At 40.6% G+C, this 15,474-nt stretch overlaps 1 protein-coding gene across 2 annotated transcripts in view; it reads left to right on the forward strand.

Annotated features, from left to right (window-relative positions):
* The window catches only part of LOC139625079 (hemicentin-1-like), a 49,685-nt gene extending 37,400 nt beyond the window's left edge, over positions 1 to 12,285 (forward strand). For both annotated transcript variants that reach the window (XM_071484680.1, XM_071484682.1), the window contains 7 exons: positions 282 to 596; positions 720 to 980; positions 1,147 to 1,437; positions 1,565 to 1,666; positions 1,756 to 1,804; positions 11,468 to 11,599; positions 12,182 to 12,285. In XM_071484680.1, the coding sequence (XP_071340781.1) occupies positions 282 to 596; positions 720 to 980; positions 1,147 to 1,437; positions 1,565 to 1,666; positions 1,756 to 1,804; positions 11,468 to 11,549 (1,100 nt within the window). In that variant the 3' untranslated portion in view covers positions 11,550 to 11,599; positions 12,182 to 12,285. The remainder of the gene's footprint in view (positions 1 to 281; positions 597 to 719; positions 981 to 1,146; positions 1,438 to 1,564; positions 1,667 to 1,755; positions 1,805 to 11,467; positions 11,600 to 12,181) is intronic.
* Positions 12,286 to 15,474: the final 3,189 nt, after the last annotated feature.

Below are 15,474 nucleotides of genomic sequence, written 5' to 3' on the forward strand. Positions count from 1 at the left end.
GGCTGAGTTAAGAGGAACTCATTAAAAATAAGGGACGTGTCAGTTCTCACTTCTCTGTGAAGTTTTTGGTCTGTGAATAGTGCTGTTGAACTGTAATACGTTATACTCAGTGAAGTGAATATGTTCAATGTGAACTGACCACGGAAGATATTGTGGCCTTCGAGAGGATTTCCAGTAGTAAGATAACTTTGTGGATGTGGCCCCGGGTCTTTAAAGACGGCTCATCTGGATTCAACTGCTGCTGAACTTTAATATGCATCTGTTTACCTAATGTGTTGCAGACACTGAGGTGTCCTGTGTTTTCATGGAGAGCTGCATCTTACCGTGCAGCTTCCAGGGCGGCACTGATGTGGTCGTCCACTGGACTGTGACGGCAGGAGACCTTCGTGTCCACTCCTACTACCACAACCAAGACCAGCTGGCACACCAGGACCAGCGCTTCAGAGGCAGGACATCACTGTTCAAGGACCAGATCTCCAGAGGAAACGCCTCACTGCAGCTGACAGGGGTGGAGGTTCAGGACCAGGGCAGATACAGATGCTACACCAGCATCATCAGAGGAAACAAGGATTCACTTATCAACCTGAGAGTGGACGGTATGAGAAACACAGACAAATGATTTTCTGTATGTTCTGTGTTTGTATTTGTGCAGTGCATTTATACATGTACAGTAGCAAGTATGTTGTCAGATTCATAACAAAGATCTTTTTTTCTTGCAGCTCCAGTTGGTAAAGTCGACCTCCAGCAGGTAGAGAACAACATCACCTGCAGCTCAGAGGGGATCTACCCTGAGCCTGAGCTCACCTGGTCCACCAGCCCCCCATCCAATGTGACCTTCAAGAGCAAAACTGAAGTCCAGAGAACTGAACAGCTGCTCTACAGCATCAGTAGTTCTCTGATACTTTCAGATACTGATCTGAACTACATCTGCTCCATCAGCACTCGCAGCAACAGGAGGAGAGCAACTCTGTTTAAACCAAGTACGTGTTTCAAAAACATGTACAGTCACCATGTATCAGGACAGGCTGCTTTAAACAAATTAATCTGTACCATTTGTTATCATATATTATCACCTTGAAACCAGATGTGCATAAAGTATTTTATTACCTTTTCATTTTTGTGTGTTTTTGTGTTTTATCATTATAGCTTCTCTCAGTGTTTCACACACTGAAGCAACAATCCCCTGCACTGCCTCAAACACCTCCCTAACAGGCTCCAGTCTCACCTGGAGATTCAAACACAGTCAGATCATCCTGACCCAGACCAGAGCTGACGTCCCCTGCACAGTCTCAGAGGAGTGGAGGCAGCAGGTGAAGGGTGTGTCAGAGTCAGGCAGCCTCCTGCTACAGGACTTATCTGCATATCATGAGGGAATATACACCTGTGAGCTGAGAGATGCTGAGGAGACACTGATAACCAGCACCTTCCTGAGGATAGGTGAGCAACTGTTAGTTTATATGAGCATGAACTGTTATTATCTGTAATATCTGTGTGACCTGAAAAAAACAAAACAGGAAACAGCATCATGAGACAGTTTAAGTTACTGACTTTTTTTCTATTTCAGGGAATTCAGTCAATATTGGAGCCATTATAGGCGGGGTGGTCGCAGTCATTGCTGGAGCAGCAGCAGTAGTTCTCCTGGTGCTGTGCTGTAAAAAGAAAAAAGGTAAAATATTGTTCTGTTTACACTTGTAAATTAATTTCTTGTTTGTTGTTTGTATTGATGATGTTGTTTTTGGACTCAAATCATCTCAGGTCAACAAGGAAACAACAACAGAGAGTCAAACAGTGATGACTCACAAAGGTCAGTAATTTTTTAATTTAGAAAAGCACAACTGCTCTGTATGAACTACAGTGTACAAGTTAAGAAGGATACAACCAATTTTCAACTGTAATTTATTCATTTAATAAATCAATTTCAGTTTTTCCCCTCAGTAGAAATCTAGTTTGAAATGAACTGTTGTCTCAGCTAAAAGATGATCTCAGTCAAAGTGAGAGTCAGACGACTGGAAGCAGAGTTTAACTAAACACATGATATGAAAACATGAAATGAGGATAAACTATAAAATCAAATGAAGGAATCATGATCACTGTGATGGTTTGTTTCGCTGTGCAGAGGTTGATTTGTATACTGAAGAAGAATAAATGAGGGATTGTTTTGATTTTATCTTTATATGTTCCTGATGCTGAAGTTTGTTATTTTGTCTGCAGGGGAGCAGAACTGCAACATTTGAGTGCAGCACCTACATGATGCGTTCATGCAAGAAGGAGTAAACGCAAGGAGCTGCTCTTGTGAGAATTCACAGAGTCACACACTTTGAGAAGAAATACCCAGGATGTCCATCGTCTGAACTTCAGGTTTGTTGTGCAGATTGATTCAGATTACCATGAAATGAACATGAAATAAGTACACAAAACGACACAGAGATACACTGTGATATGTTTTAGGAAGCAGATAGTGTTGGACAAGAGGAAGAAGAAATGATACCTTCTCTCTAAAGCAGCAGCCTACATCTGCCTTTCTAACATATCTGCACAATCTAAAACCTCAACATACTCAGACAGTTTTCAGTGCAGTGTCAATACAGTGTGAAGTTCTCACCGTGTTGTTTTACATTATGTGTGTGAATGAATATGGCATTCATACAGTTCTGCTACCTACAGTAGACTGACCAGGAGTTCCCCCCTCCAAAAAAAATTTACCCTGTTAAAAATTCTCAAGAAAAAAAAACTATATCCAAAAAGACTTTGGTTGCAGTGGTTACAGCTGTTGTTGTAGCAGCAGCAGCAGCAGCAGTAGTTTCCTGGTACTGTACTGTAAAAGAAGACAATATATATAACACACAGAAAACCAGTGAAAATCATTTGCAGTAAACATCCACTGTGTCATTGGAGGTGGAGCAATGATCAAACCGCCCATAGAAAGCTGGTGCTGCCATGTGGATGCCTCATTCTTCTGGAGTTTCCAAAAAAACGTGAGTTTGCTTTGTTTAATAGTTTAATACTGAATTCTGCCCTTGATAGCTTTATCATGTTTTTACTTGATGTATCTTGTTTCATTAGTAGGTTTGGGCATTTATTATGATGAGGAATTGTTACCCACTTATTTGCCCTGTGAGTTAATCGCAGAGGGCTGAGCACAGGTTAGAACCTGCGCTGCACACAGGGAGGGTTTGAACAACAAACTGTTCTGTGCTTAACCACTGCAACACTGTGTCACCACAGGGATCATAGATGAATATATCATGTTAGATATATTATGTTTTCTGTTGTCAGAAAAAACAAATTCAGACTCACCTCATTAAAAGAACCCGACTTTGTTACCCAAGAAGAGTTGAATCTTTGTTTTTCTGTCCTAACAGACAAGTGACTGAGTTGACTGGTATTCCTGGAGCCAGACTGTCCCCAGGATAACAGCACCGAACCCAAATATTCTACACATTTAGACAATTGATTATCAGAATTACTGGAGATTATTTTTCTAATTATTTGACTAATTGTCTGAGGCTATAGCAACTTTTCAGTGTAATGAAGCAACATTAGTAAAACTATTAAAATCAGTGTGAAAGCAGAGCAGCTCTTCTTTGAGAAACAGAAGCTGTATCTCAGGCTTTTTTGATGGTTTTTACTCAAATATTCTGTATTGTGCTGTGTAATATGTTTTTCCTCTATAGAGGCTTCAATTATTTATGTTTGTTGATTTATGTGATTCATGCATTTATATTTGAATGAGTATTTAATATAAGAGATTGTTCCTAAATAATATTTTTTATTTGTTTTTTTGTTTGTTTGTTTTTTAGCCCTTTCCATGGGGGCATCCCTGGACAGTGGTCTTTATGCAGGACACAGGTTATACAGAGGATGACCAGGGTCAGCTGTGACCTGAGTTCACTGCTTCTCTCTGTCCTGTTGTGGACTCTTGCAAGAGGAAGTAAGTGAAGCGTTTACAACCATAATTCTGTAACAGGATAGTTTAACATTAGACTACATGTCCATCACTCCACCTAACAATAAAAAATAGACTGGGTAATGTAGGGCCACCAATTGTTGTTTGATTGTTCAGGAAGGTAAGTGACTCAACCTGAGCAAATACAGAATAACATCTGTCAAAGAAGTTATCAGTGGAACTTCAAGGATTTTTTCAAAATATAAAGTCAGGTTTTTAATGTAAAATGTCATGTACTGTATGTAAAACTGAGTTAATGCCAGACTTCCACATATTCACCATGTGTTTGGTAAAAGTGAAACTTCCAGTGGACCATAAATCTTGTCTTTGTAGCAGCTTGTTCAAACTGCTTCCTATTGGTCTTTTTTTCACGTGACTCACTCCAGTGGCAGATGGGAATTTAGAACCATGGTCCAATGATTTTACTGTTAAAACCAGTCAGTGGAGTAAGTAGACAAAGAGTGGGCCATGAAATATACAAATACCTCTACAACATAATGCAGTACACATTAATGTACAATGAATACTAGCTACCTGGGGCCATGTTAACAAAACATCCTAAAGCTAAAAGTAGCTTCTAACTGGCCGAGTTAAGAGGAACTTACTAATAATAAGAGGCACGTCAGTTCTCACTTTAAGTCTCATAAGTTTTTGGTGTGTGAATAATTCACAAAGCCTTTTATCTCAGTCTGAAGGAAGTTAGAGCCCAGAGCACTCCTCAGTCACTAACATGTACTCATGGTCAGTAATGTGCTGCAAATACTGTGTCTCCAATACCCACACATCATTAAAGAAGTGGACATGACAGGATGGATTCAGCAGGAATGATGTCCTAATGTACACATCTGTACCACATCTGTATCTTTAAGAGTCAGGTTTGGTGAAAGCACAAGAATTAATAAGAAAACAGTAAAGAAAAATAAGTGGATGGTAAATGTGGATTTGGTTGAAGTAGAAAGTGATTCAACTGCTGTTTTTGTTTAACTTTAATATGCAATTATTTACCTGATGTGTTGCAGACACTGAGGTGTCCTGTGTTTTCATGGAGAGCTGCATCTTACCGTGCAGCTTCCAGGGCGGCACCGATGTGGTCGTCCACTGGAATCAGCTGACAGCAGGACACCTTCCTGTCCACTTCTTCTCCCACAATCAAGACCAGCTCACACACCAGGACCAGCGCTTCAGAGGCAGGACATCACTGTTCAAGGACCAGATCTCCAGAGGAAACGCCTCACTGCAGCTGACAGGGGTGGAGGTTCAGGACCAGGGCAGATACCAGTGTTTCACCAGCACCAACAGAGGAAACAAACTTTCATTTGTCAATCTCATACAGTAAATACAGGAAAGCATTTGTCTGCGTTGGTATTTGTGCAGTGCATTTATGAATGTTACAGTAGCAAATATGTTGTCAGATTCATAACAAATATCCTTTTTTTTGTTTTGTTTTTGCTCCAGTTGGTAAAGTCGACCTCCAGCAGGTAGAAAACAGCATCACCTGCAGCTCAGAGGGGATCTACCCTGAGCCTGAGCTCACCTGGTCCACCAGACCCCCATCCTATGTGACCTTCAAGAGCAACACTGAAGTCCAGAGAACTGAACAGCTGCTCTACAACATCAGTAGTTCTCTGATACTTTCAGATACTGATCTGAACTACATCTGCTCCATCAGCACTCGCAGCAACAGGAGGAGAGCAACTCTGTTTAAACCAAGTACGTGACCAAGTACTTTTGCTCAAGAATAGTGCTTAAATACAAATGTGTTGTGTTGTTCTTTCCTAAAGTAGATTATTATTCTGCTACTTCAGTTGAGAGGAAAATATATTTTTTACTCCACTATTTGACAGATTTAGTTACTCGTTATTTTACAGAATCAGATTTTCCATTGCAGATGTATCATTAGCTGCAATGATTATGATGTGTTCAGCAACAACACTCAGAGAGGCTGTGACATTCAAACCATGAATAAACTGATAAGTCTAAACAGCCCAAAGTGAGTCAAGAAAACAGTCCCTACACCATTACACCACCAGCAGCCTGGACTGTTGATACCAGGTTCTGACTCAAACATCTGCTGCCTCAGCAGAAATCCATCAGACCAGGATATGTTATATTCTTATCTGATTATTGGTCAGATTCTTATCTGAATATGGAAATTAATATTATTTACATTTTCATGTTTGTTGTTTCTGTTATATTTCAACTTCTGTCAGCAGGTCCTTCTATAAAACAACAATCCCCTGCACCTCCTCAAACACTGGCTTCTCAGGCCTCGTTTGGAGATTCAGCCACAGTCAGATCATCCTGACGCAGACCAGAGCTGACGTCCCCTACACAGTCTCAGAGGAGTGGAGGCAGCAGGTGAAGGGTGTGTCAGAGTCAGGCAGCCTCCTGCTACAGGACTTATCTTCATATCATGACGGAATATACACCTGTGAGCTGAGAGATGCTGAGGAGACACTGATAACCAGCACCTTCCTGAGAATACATAAAGTTAATGGTAAGGAAGTAACTGTTACTATCTGTAATATTTGTGTGACCTGAAGAAATGAAAACATCAGAAAACACCATCTGGTTGGCGGTGATAACTGTTAAATCGTGGACTGACACAGCCTGTTGTTTGTTCTGGTGCAGTTGCAGCCTCCTTGGTTGCACACCATCTGTCAGGAAGGCGTCACCAGGATGTGATCCAGGTTAATATACTGGATCACGTACACTCTACAGCACAGCACGGTGAGCTACAACCAGTCTGTCAGCCTTGGTCCATATTCACATATTCAAATCTTTTTTTTTTGTATTTCTGGTACAGTGCTGCTCCCTCACTTGAAACCTCTCAGGAAGATGACAGAGGCTGGGCGTAAAGTGTTTCTGGTGTTTGTGGCGTCTCTGTGGATGTTAAATCCTTCAGGAGCAGGTGAGTGAAGAGTCTCTGCAGCTGCTGCCACCAGGACAAAGCAAATATTTACTTAGTTTCTCAGTTTCATTATTGTTATAACGAAGCATTTTTTGTCCTAGGTATCGTGACTACTTTCAGTCTTTTTCTTAATCTTAAATGCTGGTTCTTCATGATGTCAGATGACAGTCAGATGAAGTATTCTGTCGTCCGCTAAATCTTTACTTTAAAATTATTTTTAACCAAAGTATTGAGGCATTTTTCCACAGATCTTTGGTCTGATTCAAGTCAAAATTCAGCTGTTTCAGTGATTATGTTTGAGAGCTTTAACTATTAAGACCAGTCTGTCCTAAAAGAAGCTCACCTGGATTATATCCTATAGTGAACACTGCAGGATGTGTCTTTACCTGATGTGTTGCAGACACTGAGGTGTCCTGTGTTTCCAAGAAGAGCTGCATCTTATCGTGCATCTTCCAAATCGACCAGAACGACACTAATGTGGTCGTCCACTGGAGTAAGGAGGCAGCAGTAGACCTTCCTGTCCACTCCTACGAACACAACCAAGACCAGCTCAATCACCAGGACCAGCGCTTCAGAGGCAGGACATCACTGTTCAACGAGCAGATCTCCAAAGGAAACGCCTCACTGCTGCTGACAGGGGTGGAGGTTCAGGACCAGGGCAGATACCAGTGTCACACCAGCACCAACAGAGGAAACAAGGATTCATATATCAACCTGAGAGTGGACGGTATGAGAAACACACAGTAAATACACAGACCCATTAACTTTGTTGTTGAATTGGTGAATTAAAAAATCATAGCACTGACATCTCCTTTTTCTGACAGCTCCGGGTGGTAAAGTCAACCCAAGAAGTCATGGGGGAGCACCAGGTGAGGAACAGTTATTATCTGTAATATCTGGATGACCTGCAAAAATCAAAACCACAGAAAAATTCCACCATGAGGAATCATGGGAAAGTTCAAGTTACTGACTCTTTTTCTGTTTCAGGAAATTCAACCAATGTGAGAGACATTAAAGGAGCGGTGTTTGCAGCCATTGTAGCAGCAGTAGCAGTTCTCCTGGTGCTGTAATGGAAAAAGAAAAAAAGGTCAAATAATGTTCTGTTCACACTTTTTAATTCATTTCATGTTTGATGTTTGTATTGATGGTGTTTTGTTTTGTTTTGATCAGATAAGATTGATAAGATATAAAATCAAATGAAGGAATCGTGATCACTGTGTTTATTTGCTCTGCAGAAGTTAGAGGAATGAATAAGGGTTTGTTTGGATTTTACCTCTTATATGTTTCTGATGCTGAATATTTATTTCATATGTTTGCAGGGGAACAGAACTTGAAACGTACGAATGAAGCAACATCTCATCAGAATAGTGAAAAATCATTTGAAGGAAATGAAGACTGGTCAGAGCTCGTTGTCCTGAGGAGAGATGTATTCAATGACTGAACATAAAATTCACAACTTTATATATCCATTCATCCATGTGTTAGCTGTACCACTTCTCCTTTGAGGCTCATGGGGTGTTACCTTGGGGTTTTTTCTTCTTACATGATGAGTATGATTACTCTTGTTGCCTTATCAATTTGATTAATTTTGGAAAATCTGTCATTTCCTCAAAAATAAATTCAAAGAGAACAGTGTTTGCTGTGTTTTTTAAGGACATTGAAAATTATAAAACCACTATCTCACCCTCCTTTAATTACACAGCTGTCAAAACCAACAAACCTGTGATTTTACACATTTTAATCCTGATTTCTCAGTCCCTGTGTTCCCTGTCTTTCTTTTTTCAGTTCTTGTTTTCTCCTTGTTCTAAGTGTCTCAGTATCTTCAGTCTTGCTGTTTTCTAGTATTGTCACTTGTCAGCGCTGTTCTACCATTCACTTAAATTTTATTTGTATAGATTGCACCAAATCATAATATACATTATCATTATAGCTTAGTTTATTATAGAGAAAAGAGAGAAGGGAAAAACCCAACAGTTCCTACGAAGAGCAGCAGTTGGCCACAGGAGGGAGGAAAACTCCCTTTTAACAGGTGGAAACCAACAGAATCAGGCTCAGGGTGGACGTGTGGGGGGGTTTATTGATTTCTGGCTACAGGATTTTACAGCTGCACAAACACTGAGGCGTCCAGCTGCATCCGAAAATGTATTTTCATATTCATTAACTGACTGAGTATTTTTTTTCCCAATTAATTGTTTGAGCTTTAACAAGTCGGACAACAGTGAATAATTGTGTAAGTTGCTTTGTTTAATGGTTTCAAATTGCATTCTGCCCTGAACAGCTTCATGGTGTCTTAAAAAGCAGGACAGCTGTTTGTTTCCTCAAGTATTTTGTTTTATTTTCTGTTACTATCTCTTATGTTAACAGGTCGGTTTTGACCCGTGTCTTAAATCAGCCATAAAATACCCTAAAAAAACAATTATTTATCATCCGATTTGTTTCTTTCTCTCTTGGTTACCTTGTTAGGCTTCCTTATCCATGAAAAGATTGGTTTTAATATTTTTGTTGTCTTTCTTTTGATAGCATACCCCTCGTTTTTAATGTAAAAAAATTGTCAAATGAACCTCAAGAGAATAATATAAATAAATAAAAGGTTGTTATGTTACCTGGCTATTACATAGAGGTATTAGAACACATCTCTTAAATGTTCCAAAAATTGTTTTTTAATTCTAATATTATTGACTATAGTGACATCTATGGTGTTACAGGTCAATTTCGACCCATATATATTTACTTAAAGAAAAAGGCAAAAAACAAGTCTTTTCAAAGATAGAACTTTAATACAATTACAAAATGAAAAGCAGAACTAGTAATAAATAATAAAAAGAATAATAATAATAAAATGTAGATTTGCAAGGTCAAACAAACAACAACCAATCAAGCAAATCAAACCAAGAGAAATCAAGTATTAGTTCCATAAAAATTCTGTGTGCAAGAACATGCATGTGTATTTGTATATTTTAGATGCATGTGTGGCAAAAAGTGATACTAGTGTGTTCTTTGCAGAGCTATTTTTTGCAGGTGAAGCACAGTGTGTTTGTCTTTCTGTCCTTATTGCTAGTGCAGACCTGACACCTCTTTATTTTAGAATCAGGTGGTCTCGCTGGGGTTGTGGCTGTGGCTGTTCAGGCAGGGCTGGCTGAGGATGCTGCTGGCGCTGATGCTCGTCGTGTTGCTGTGGGCCTGGACGGAGTGCTCGGTGAGCTCTGCAGCTATCTGACCAAGGCTGCAGCGGCTGGGTCTCAGGGCACCCGTTCCCTTTGCTCAATGTGCACCTTGACAAGGGAACTTCCTCAAGAAACATTCTCCGCTTGTTTTTTTGGAGTTCCACAACACAAATGCATTGTATGCAGACACATCGAGGATGTTGTAAAACACAACCATTGGCCATCTCCTGGTCATTCGCTGGCAAGTGTAGGTGGCAGTCAGCTTGTCCTGGTTGTCCACTCCTCCTTTGCTTTTGTTATAGTCCAGGATGATAATGGGCTTTTTGTCACTTCCTGATGACACAGCCGCATCTTTGTGAAGAGTGGACATCAGTATCACATTCCCTCATTTTTTATGAAACAGCAGTGGTGGTGTCTGTAAAAACAAACTTTGAGGAAGTGGAGCCCTGTCCTTCACCTGCAACATTTCAGTGGGCAGCTCAGGGTTTTTTTTTTTTGTTTTGTTTTTTTTTTTTTACTGTGCCCACCATGGTGAGTTTCCTCCTGAGAAGTTCTTGTCCAAGGTCATAGCTGGTAAAACAAATTGTCACAAGTGATGTTGTGACCCTGCAGTCCAGTAGTCACCTGGGTTAGGGTTTCAGCAGGAGCGGGAGCAGCTTCAGCATCAGTGACCTCCTCATCAGACTGATCAGATGTGTCTGTGTCTTCCGGTTGATACTCCACATCATCTTCCTCCTCAGAAACCTGCTCATCTGTATCGCTTGCTGCTGTGTGTCCTCTGCCTCGTTGTCAGCAAAGATATGATCCAGAGCTTGGCTTACATTAAATCTTCTTCTCATTGTTGCATGCTGTAAACTGGAGATGTGTACTCTGCAAGTCACCAACTCTAAACTGAATTGGCCTTACGTGCCTGGACATGTCCGTCTTTGTTTGTTTTGTCAAACAGGCAAAGAGAGAAACCCCTAACTGAAGCTCAAGTGGTTGGAGGAAGAGCTGGCTGTGGGCTGTTGGCTGATAGTGTGTTTATGATTTCAGTTTATTGTTTTATAATCTTATATTATAACTGGCTCGAGAAAGTCTTGATGCAATAAACAAATTTATGTAGTACTTTTATGCATTTAAAACCTAAAAACAAGTCGGTGCCGACCCTAACACTAGAGGAAGGTTAAAGACTGTTTCACCTGCAAAGTGTCACTGAAAGAGACGCATTTGCCTCATAAACCTCATGTATTTAAGCTTCTTCACTGTCGGTGTGATTCTAACGGTCTCAGTGTCGCCACCTCTCTTCACAGTCAGTTATGTCTGATATTTGAATCCGTTTTGATGTTTTAAACATCAAATTTTAAATGGATTTCTTGTGTGTGTTAATTTAACTCATTCTAATGTGCGCCTTATTGACTTTCTTTAAATGGTTCCTTTTTCTTGTTGAATGTATTGTTCCATAAGGTACATCAGCTCACTTGCTCCCTGGACAGTGGTCTTTATGCAGGACACAGGCTATACAGAGGATGACCAGGGTCAGCTGTGACCTGTGTTCACTGCTTCTCTCCGTCCTGTTGTGGACTCTTGCAAGAGGAAGTAAGTGAAGTGTTTACAACCCTAATTCTGTCGCTGTACTTAAACTGTAGTTTAATATTAGACTACATGTCCATCACTTCACTTGATGATAAAAGATAGTCTTGGTAATGTAGGCCTTCAAATTATGGTTTCGTTGTGTTCAGGGAGGTACTTGACTCCATATTCACCACGGTAAAACATCTAGTAGACTCTCAGTGGAGCATAAACCTTGTCTTTGTATGGGCATGTTCATGTTCATCAATGTTCATCAATTGCAGACAGAAATTTAGAACCACAGCCCAATGATTTTACTGATACCACCAGTCAACAGTTTTGCAGCTGCAGCACTGGTTGGCAGGTCAGCAGGTTTATGTTATTTAGGTCAGTTTTCTGCACAGGTTTCATTAGAATGTCAAGTATTTTGCTTGTGTGATTAACTCTACAACATAATTCAGTACACACTACAGTACAACCAATACTAGCTACCTGGGGCTATATTAACAAAATATCCTAAAGCAAAAAGTAGCCTGGAACTGGCTGAGTTAAGAGGAACTTACTAAGATTAAGAGGCACGTCAGTTCTCAGTTTCGTGCAACGTTTTAGGAACCAATACCAACTCAATGGACTGTGACAGCAGGAGACCTTCGTGTCCATTCCTACTACCACAACCAAGACCAGCTGGCACACCAGGACCAGCGCTTCAGAGGCAGGACATCACTGTTCAAGGACCAGATCTCCAGAGGAAACACCTCACTGCAGCTGACAGGGGTGGAGGTTCAGGACCAGGGCAGATACAGATGCTACACCAGCGTCATCAGAGGAAACAAGGATTCACTTATCAACCTGAGAGTGGACGGTATGAGAAACACAGACCAATGATTTTCTGTATGTTCTGTGTTTGCATTTGTGCAGTGCATTTATACATGTACAGTAGCAAATATGTTGTCAGATTCAAAACATTAAGATCCTTTTTTTGCAGCTCCAGTTGGTGAAGTCGACCTCCAGCAGGTAGAGAACAGCATCACCTGCAGCTCAGAGGGGATCTACCCTGAGCCTGAGCTCACCTGGTCCACCAGCCCCCCATCCTATGTGACCTTCAAGAGCAAAACTGAAGTCCAGAGAACTGAACAGCTGCTCTACAACATCAGCAGTTCTCTGATACTTTCAGATACTGATCTGAACTACATCTGCTCCATCAGCACTCGCAGCAACAGGAGGACAGCAACTCTGTTTAAACCAAGTACGTGTTTTTCAAAACATGTACAGTCACCATGTAGCAGGACAGGCTGCTTTAAACAAATGAATCTTGTACTAAACCATTTGTTATCGCATATTATCATCTTGAAACCGGATGTGCATAAAGTATTTTATTACCTTTTCATTTTTGTGTGTTTTTGTGTTATATCATTACAGCTTCTCTCAGTGTTTCACACACTGAAGCAACAATCCCCTGCACTGCCTCAAACACCTCCCTAACAGGCTTCAGTCTCACCTGGAGATTCAACCACAGTCAGATCATCCTGACCCAGACCAGAGCTGATGTCCCCTACACAGTCTCAGAGGAGTGGAGGCAGCAGCTGAAGGGTGTGTCAGAGTCAGGCAGCCTCCTGCTACAGGACTTATCTTCATATCATGAGGGAATATACACCTGTGAGCTGAGAGATGCTGAGGAGACACTGATAACCAGCACCTTCCTGAGGATAGGTGAGCAACTGTCAGTGTGACCTGCAAAAACCTAAATATCAGAAAACGTCATGAGGCATCATGGGACAGTTCAAGTTACTGACTCTTTTTTATTTCAGACAGTTCAACCAGTGTTAGAGGCGTTATAGTCGTGGTGGTTGCAGTCGTTGTTGGAGCAGCAGTAGTTCTCCTGGTGCTGTACTGTAAAAAGAAAAAAGGTAAAATAATGTTCTGTTTGCACTTTTTAATTATTTTTGTTGTTGTTTGTATTGCTGATGTTGTTTTATTGATTCAAAAAATCTCTCAGGTCACCAAGGAAACAACAACAGAGAGTGAAACAGTGATGAAACACAAATGTAAGGACATCCTCTTTATTACAAAAAGCACAAAATGCATGATGAACATGAAACTCACTGAATGAGGATAAATTATAAAATCAAATGAAAGAATCATGATTTCTGTTTGTTTGCTCTGCAGAAGTTGATCTTTACATTGAAGAATAATAAATAAGGGACTGTGTTAATTTTACCTTTCTATGTGTCTGACGCTGCATTTTATTTTTATTTTTTTCAGGCAAATGGAACGTCAACATTTACATTTACTACTTCTCCACAGAGTGATGAAATGTTGCCTGTCACCCCTTAGTTTCAAGAAGATGACAACTCTGGTCTGGTCCCGAGGTGTGACTGTGCTAAATTATAGTTTACATGGAGATACCAACATCATATGGGCAAGATCTGTAAAGGAAAAAACTGAAGATGAACAAATTTCTACACTAAACAAAAATATTACATTGGCAGCTGAAATGACCCTGACTGTGAAGCACTACGCCGCGCTGAACTACAATTTTCAAAGTCCAAGAAACACTACTAGTTCTGTTTATGTTTGTAGAAATAAAATAACTAAAAGGGAGACGCAGCTTACAGACACACTCCGATGTTCAACACTTATGCTGCATAACTATGGTCCAGTATTAAAATTAAGGCAACTAGCTGGTGAGTGTACCTGTTTTTTACTTATATTAAAATCTTTTTTGAACTTTGAGCTTTTTTCCTTTTTGAATTGAATGGGAAAGATCATATTTTTGGGGCTGAGTGCTAAACTTGTATTTCTGTACTTAAAAAGTCATTGAGGAAGTGCAGATTTCCTGCACTGTTGGTGGTTTTTAAACGTCTGCAAGAAGAATAATGTATCCAATATCTGAAGATCATCTCAACGATTCTGGTGTTGCACAAGAGGAAACCATAACTTCCAACAGCTTCTACATATGAGGTCAGAGTCAGCGGTGTCACAACAGTCTGAAACCTGAACATACGCAGACTTAGTGGCTCCCTTACCCTTTAAGTCATTCATCAAAGCCCCAGTTCGAGCTGAACTCGTAACTGAATCAACAACATATGCATCTGTAGTGGTTATTGTGTTTTAAAATGTGTGATTACAATGTGAAGCTTTTACTGTTTTACAACAGTATTTCTTGCTGTAAATTGGCATTAACTAGTCATTTGATTGACTTTCCAACAAGAAATGTTTACAGTCACTTCATACAGAGGTCCTGGTCCAGGGACCCTGGTCCTCTACCTGTTAGTCCTGTTCAGTAATCGATCCCTGATACTAACAAGACAGCTACCTGTCATCTTCTGACAAAGGGAAGGGAGGCAACAGGGGTGGCCTTTTTTTTTTTTTTTTTTTTTTTTGTTAGTTGTACCTGATGTGTTGCAGACACTGAGCTGTCCTAGGTTTTAATGGAGAACTGCATCTTCCCGTGCACTGATGTGGTCGTCCACTGGATTCAGCTGACAGCAGGAGACCTTCGTGTCCACTCCTACTACAACAACCAAGACAAGCTCACACACCAGGACCAGCGCTTCAGAGGCAGGACATCACTGTTCAAGGACCAGATCTCCAGAGGAAACGCCTCACTGCAGCTGACAGGGGTGGAGGTTCAGGACCAGGGCAGATACCAGTGCTACACCAGCATCATCAGAGGAAACAAAGATTCATATATCAACCTGAGAGTGGACGGTATGAGAAACACCATATTACAAATATTAAAGAAGAAATGACAAATATGGAGTGTTGCTTTGTCACTTAGATGCAGTCTAGAACAGGTCCAGCTAAACCGGGAGTTGCAAGGGAATAAAACAGAGTTGTGTACTAAACCAAACCTGGTTGCTGTTTCAAAATGAGCACAGGCGGCAGTTTCTGTTAAACTG

Source organism: Trachinotus anak, unplaced genomic scaffold, assembly GCF_046630095.1.
Source record: "Trachinotus anak isolate AG129_WGS33_773 ecotype Australia unplaced genomic scaffold, CSIRO_AGI_Tana_v1 ptg000009l, whole genome shotgun sequence".
NCBI classification, from domain to species: domain Eukaryota; kingdom Metazoa; phylum Chordata; class Actinopteri; order Carangiformes; family Carangidae; genus Trachinotus; species Trachinotus anak.